Below are 7,197 nucleotides of genomic sequence, written 5' to 3'. Positions count from 1 at the left end.
CCCTGAACACCTATATGGGCACGAACAGCCTATCTGTCCCCCTGAACACCTATGAGGCCACAAACAGCCTATCTGTCCCCCTGAACACCTAATGGGCTGGGAATGACCAATCTGTCCCCCTGAACACCAATGTGGCCACGAACAGCCTATTTGTCCCCCTGAACCCCTATGTGGCCACAAACAGCCTATCTGTCCCCCTGAACACCTAAATTGTGGGAAAAACCCATACATCTCTCTGAACTGCAATGTGTCTACGAACAGCCTATCTGTCCCCCTGAACACCTATGTGGCCACAAACAGCCTATCTGTCCCCCTGAACACCTAAATTGTGGGAACAACCCATCTGTCTCTCTGAACACCTATGTGGCCACGAACAGCCTATCTGTCCCCCTGAACACCTATGTGGCCACAAACAGCCTATCTGTCCCCCTGAACACCTAAATTGTGGGGAAAAACCCATCTGTCTCTCTGAACACCTATGTGGCCACAAACAGCCTATCTGTCCCTCTAAACACCAATGTGACCAAGAACAGCGTATCTATCCCCCTTAACACCTAAATTGTGGGAACAACCCATACATCTCTCTGAACACCAATGTGGCCACAAACAGCCTATTTGTCCCCCTGAACACCTATGTGGCCACAAACAGCCTATCTGTCCCCCTGAACACCTAAATTGTGGGAAAAACACATCTGTCTCTCTGAACACCCATGTGGCCACGAACAGCCTATCTGTCCCCCTGAACACCTATGTGGCCACAAACAGCCTATCTGTCCATCTGAACACCAATGTGACCACGAACAGCCTATTTGTCCCCCTGAACACCTATGTGGCCACAAACAGCCTATCTGTCCCTCTAAACACCAATGTGACCACAAACAGTCTATCTGTCCCCCTGAACACCTAAATTGTGGGAAAAAAACCCATCTGTCTCTCTGAACATCTATGTGGCCACGAACAGCCTAACTGTCCCCCTGAACACCTATGTGGCCACAAACAGCCTATCTGTCCCCCTGAACACCTAAATTGTGGGAAGAACCCATACATCTCTCTGAACACCAATGTGGCCACGAACAGCCTCTCTGTCCCCCTGAACACCTATGTGGCCACAAACAGCCTATCTGTCCCTCTAAACACCAATGTTACCAAGAACAGCGTATCTATCCCCCTGAACACCTAAATTGTGTGAACAACCCATACATCTCTCTGAACACCAATGTGGCCACAAACAGCCTATTTGTCCCCCTGAACACCTATGTGGCCACAAACAGCCTATCTGTCCCCCTGAACACCTAATGGGCTGGGAATGACCAATCTGTCCCCCTGAACACCAATGTGGCCAAGAACAGCCTATTTGTCCCCCTGAACACCTAAGTGGCCGGGAACGACCTATAGGTCCCCCTGAACACCTATATGGGCACGAACAGCCTATCTGTCCCCCTGAACACCTAATGGGCTGGGAATGACCAATCTGTCCCCCTGAACACCAATGTGGCCATGAACAGCCTATCTGTCCCCCTGAACACCTATATGGGCACGAACAGCCTATCTGTCCCCCTGAACACCTATGAGGCCACAAACAGTCTATCTGTCCCCCTGAACACCTAATGGGCTGGGAATGACCAATCTGTCCCCCTGAACACCAATGTGGCCACGAACAGCCTATTTGTCCCCCTGAACACCTATGTGGCCACAAACAGCCTATCTGTCCCCCTGAACACCTAAATTGTGGGAAAAACCCATACATCTCTCTGAACTGCAATGTGTCTACGAACAGCCTATCTGTCCCCCTGAACACCTATGTGGCCACAAACAGCCTATCTGTCCCCCTGAACACCTAAATTGTGGGAACAACCCATCTGTCTCTCTGAACACCTATGTGGCCACGAACAGCCTATCTGTCCCCCTGAACACCTATGTGGCCACAAACAGCCTATCTGTCCCCCTGAACACCTAAATTGTGGGGAAAAACCCATCTGTCTCTCTGAACACCTATGTGGCTACGAACAGCCTATCAGTCCCCCTGAACACCTATGTGGCCACAAACAGCCTATCTGTCCCCTGAACACCTAAATTGTGGGAACAACCCATACATCTCTCTGAACACCAATGTGGCCACGAACAGCCTATCTGTCCACCTGAACACCTAAATTGTGGGGAAAAACCCATCTGTCTCTCTGAACACCTATGTGGCTACGAACAGCCTATCTGTCCCCCTGAACACCTATGTGGCCACAAACAGCCTATCTGTCCCCCTGAACACCTAAATTGTGGTAACAACCCATACATCCCTCTGAACACCTATGTGGCCACAAACAGCCTATCTGTCCCCCTGAACACCTAAATTGTGGGAACAAACCATACATCTCTCTGAACACCTATGTGGCCACGAACAGCCTATCTGTCCCCCTGAACACCTAAATTGTGGGAAAAATCCATCTGTCCCCCTGAACACCTAAATTGTGGGAAGAACCCATACATCTCTCTGAACACCAATGTGGCCACGAACAGCCTCTCTGTCCCCCTGAACACCTATGTGGCCACAAACAGCCTATCTGCCCCCCTGAACACCTAAATGGTGGGAACAACCCATACATCTCTCTGAACTGCAATGTGGCTACGAACAGCCTATCTGTCCCCCTGAACACCTATGTGGCCACAAACAGCCTATCTGTCCCTCTAAACACCAATGTGACCAAGAACAGCGTATCTATCCCCCTGAACACCTAAATTCACATATAAAGTGAGCACGGTAGCATTAGTCGGCAGGAGAAGCACTTTAGCAGCATCTAGAACAGCAGCCTGTAAGTACATTTAAGATTTGTTTCAGTTGTTGTGTATGGTTTGAGGACTTGTTTCCAGCTGTTTGTGTAAAGTTGTAGGACATTTAAACTTGCTTTCAGTTGTGTATAATACTAGAAGTTGTTTAGCCACTGTTTCCTTGGTTACTATAAGAGCTTGTGTAGCGAACGCAGACGCGGTTTCGCGTCGTCCGCCTCAGTTTCGGCCCTTGTTTTGACTCGGGAGGCGTGTCCAAACGCCAGGTAACCACTATATAGTGAGCACGGTAGCATTAGTCGGCAGGAGAAGCACTTTAGCAGCATCTAGAACAGCAGCCTGTAAGTACATTTAAGATTTGTTTCAGTTGTTGTGTATGGTTTGAGGACTTGTTTCCAGCTGTTTGTGTAAAGTTGTAGGACATTTAAACTTGCTTTCAGTTGTGTATAATACTAGAAGTTGTTTAGCCACTGTTTCCTTGGTTACTATAAGAGCTTGTGTAGCGAACGCAGACGCGGTTTCGCGTCGTCCGCCTCAGTTTCGGCCCTTGTTTTGACTCGGGAGGCGTGTCCAAACGCCAGGTAACCACTATATAGTGAGCACGGTAGCATTAGTCGGCAGGAGAAGCACTTTAGCAGCATCTAGAACAGCAGCCTGTAAGTACATTTAAGATTTGTTTCAGTTGTTGTGTATGGTTTGAGGACTTGTTTCCAGCTGTTTGTGTAAAGTTGTAGGACATTTAAACTTGCTTTCAGTTGTGTATAATACTAGAAGTTGTTTAGCCACTGTTTCCTTGGTTACTATAAGAGCTTGTGTAGCGAACGCAGACGCGGTTTCGCGTCGTCCGCCTCAGTTTCGGCCCTTGTTTTGACTCTCGAGGCGTGTCCAGCTGAATTCAATCAGCTAGGGCTTTGGGGTTATATAAACAACTAGTTCACCGCGGCAGCGGTCGTGGCAGCCTCGTGTGAAGACCGCCTCGTGTGAAGACCGACGAGTGTAAAGACCATCGACTCTACCTGCGCGACTCCACCGAGCAAAGACACCGACAAAGCACTTGAGTACTTTACTGTATTGTTTTACTTTGAACCTATTTTTTTTGTTGTCAGTGCACTTTTATTATGTGTTTTCTAATTCCTGTTGTTACTAACACTCGCAAAACACGGGAGGTACGCTGCAGGCGTAATCCTCACAACCTTCGTTCAATACATGTATCTACTATTTCACAACTCTCTCTCTCCGTGGGCCTCTGGAACTGTCAATCAGCTGTTAACAAGGCTGATTTTATTACCTCCATAGCTACATATTCTGACTATAATCTCATGGCTCTAACTGAGACCTGGTTGAGGCCGGAGGACACTGCTACACATGCTACTCTTTCTGCTAATTTCTCTTTTTCCCACACTCCTCGTCAGACAGGGAGAGGGGGTGGGACTGGACTACTAATTTCCAAAGAATGGAAATTTACTCTGATACCGTCCCTGCCAACAATCAGCTCCTTTGAATTCCATGCAGTCACCATTATCCACCCCTTCTACATAAATGTGGTTGTCATCTACCGCCCACCAGGTAAATTAGGTCACTTCCTAGATGAACTGGATGTTCTTCTCTAATCTTTTTCTAATTTTGCCACTCCCTTATTGGTGCTAGGTGACTTCAACATTTACGTTGACAAACCGCAAGCTGCAGACTTTCAGACTTTGCTTGCCTCTTTTGACCTAAAAAGAGCACCTACTTCTGCTACCCACAAATCAGGTAATCAGCTAGACCTTATTTACACACGACACTGCTTCACTGATCAAACAATAGTAACTCCACTACAAATATCTGATCATTTCCTTCTGTCTCTCAACATCCACATTACTCCTGAGCCGCCACACACTCCAACACTGGTTACCTTTCGCAGAAACCTACGATCTCTCTCACCCAATACACTATCCACCATTGTTTCAGACTCTCTTCCTCCATCTCGCAAACTCACTGCACTTGATTCGAACAGTGCCACTAATACACTCTGCTCCACACTAGCATCATGTCTAGACCGATTATGTCCTCTTGCATCCAGGCCAGCCCGTGCCAGTCCTCCTGCACCCTGGCTCTCGGATGCTCTCCGTGAGCATCGCTCAAAACTTCGGGCTGCAGAGAGAATTTGGCGGAAAACTAAAAATCCTGCACATCTCTTAACATACCAAACTCTTCTGTCCTCTTTCTCAGCTGAGGTTACTTCTGCAAAGCAGACGTATTACCGTCTGAAAATCAACAATGCCACTAATCCTCGCCTACTTTTTAAAACATTTTCCTCCCTCCTCTATCCTCCTCCTCCACCCGCATCCTCCACACTTACTACTGATGACTTTGCTACATTCTTCTGCACCAAAACTGCAAAAATCAGTGCTCAATTTGCTGCACCTACAACAAACACGCAAGATACAACACCAACACCACACACACTCACCTCTTTTTCTCAGCTCTCTGAGTCTGAGGTGTCCAAACTTGTGCTATCTAGCCATGCAACCACCTGTCCACTCGATCCCATTCCCTCTCATCTCTTGCAAGCCATCTCTCCTGCAGTCATACCAACACTGACTCACATAATTAACACATCTCTTGACTCTGGTTTATTCCCCACTACATTTAAGCAGGCTAGGGTAACCCCACTGCTAAAGAAACCCAACCTGGACCATACGCTACTTGAAAACTACAGACCAGTATCCCTGCTTCCATTCATGGCCAAGATTCTGGAGAAAGTAGTGTTCAATCAAGTCCTGGACTTTCTTACTCAAAACAATCTCATGGACAACAAGCAATCCGGCTTTAAGAAAGGCCACTCAACTGAGACTGCCCTGCTCTCGGTCGTGGAGGATCTCAGACTGGCTAAAGCAGACTCTAAATCATCAGTCCTCATTTTGCTGGACTTGTCAGCTGCTTTTGACACTGTCAACCACCAGATCCTGCTATCTACGCTTGAGTCACTGGGCGTTGCGGGCACTGTTATACAATGGTTCAGATCTTACCTCTCTGACAGGTCATTCAGGGTGTCTTGGAGGGGAGAGGTGTCCAACCTACAGCATCTAAACACTGGGGTACCTCAAGGCTCTGTTCTTGGGCCACTTCTCTTCTCCATCTACACATCATCTCTAGGACCAGTCATCCAGAGACATGGATTCTCCTACCACTGCTATGCTGATGACACCCAGCTATACCTCTCTTTTCATCCTGATGATCCCTCGGTTCCAGCTCGTATCTCAGCCTGCCTGTTGGATATTTCACACTGGATGAAAGATCATCATCTTCAGCTGAACCTCGCAAAAACGGAAATGCTTGTAGTTTCTGCCAACCCGACTCTACACCATAACTTTTCAATCCAGATGGATGGGGCAACCATTACTGCATCCAAAATGGTGAAAAGCCTTGGAGTAACGATTGATGACCAACTAAACTTCTCTGACCACATTTCTAGAACTGCTCGATCGTGCAGATTTGCACTCTATAACATCAGAAAGATCCGACCCTTCTTATCTGAACATGCAGCTCAACTCCTTGTTCAAGCTCTTGTTCTCTCCAAACTGGATTACTGCAACTCTCTACTAGCTGGGCTTCCAGCTAACTCTATCAAGCCTCTTCAACTGCTCCAGAATGCAGCAGCACGAGTTGTCTTCAATGAACCTAAACGAGCACATGTCACTCCGCTGCTAGTCCGTTTGCACTGGCTGCCAGTTGCTGCTCGCATCAAATTCAAAACTCTGATGTTTGCCTACAAAGTGACTTCTGGCCTAGCACCTTCTTATCTGCACTCACTTCTGCAGATCTATGTGCCCTCCAGAAACTTGCGTTCTGTGAATGAACGTCGCCTCGTGGTTCCATCCCAAAGAGGGAAAAAATCACTTTCGCGAACGCTCACGCTCAATCTGCCCAGTTGGTGGAATGAACTCCCTAACTGCATCAGAACAGCAGAGTCACTCGCTATTTTCAAGAAACGACTAAAAACTCAACTATTTAGTCTCCACTTCACTTCCTAATCTGCAATTGCCTCTTTGAATATCACACTAATTGTACAAAAAAAAAAAAAAAAAAAAAAAAACTACTAACACTTCCCTTCTTAGACTTTACAGACCTGAAACTTGCCTTTAGTACTTATTCATTGTTGCTCTTAGTTGTGTAAATTGCTTCCTTGTCCTCATTTGTAAGTCGCTTTGGATAAAAGCGTCTGCTAAATGACTAAATGTAAATGTAAAATGTAAATTGTGGGAACAACCCATACATCTCTCTGAACACCAATGTGGCCACAAACAGCCTATTTGTCCCCCTGAACACCTATGTGGCCACAAACAGCCTATCTGTCCCCCTGAATACCTATGTGGCCACAAACAGCCTATCTGTCCCTCTGAACACCAATGTGACCACGAACAGCCTATTTGTTCC

The 7,197-nt window shown here is 47.1% G+C and overlaps 1 protein-coding gene across 1 annotated transcript; it reads left to right on the top strand.

Annotated features, from left to right (window-relative positions):
• Window positions 1–2,767: 2,767 nt before the first annotated feature.
• Window positions 2,768–6,895, top strand: LOC147835844 (uncharacterized). The gene is made up of 2 exons (XM_087260144.1): window positions 2,768–4,344; window positions 4,426–6,895. Exons 1-2 carry the CDS (start codon window positions 3,897–3,899, stop codon window positions 6,792–6,794), a joined length of 2,817 nt encoding a protein of 938 aa, XP_087116270.1. The 5' UTR covers window positions 2,768–3,896; the 3' UTR covers window positions 6,795–6,895.
• The last annotated feature ends 302 nt before the right edge of the window (window positions 6,896–7,197 follow it).

The sequence above is a fragment of the Danio rerio genome, chromosome 7 (assembly GCF_052040795.2).
Source record: "Danio rerio strain M-AB ecotype USA chromosome 7, GRCz13ab, whole genome shotgun sequence".
In the NCBI taxonomy this organism is placed as follows: Eukaryota; Metazoa; Chordata; class Actinopteri; order Cypriniformes; family Danionidae; genus Danio; species Danio rerio.
The sequence above is the reverse complement of the archived record's forward strand: the minus strand, read 5'-3'. Positions and strand labels throughout refer to the sequence as shown.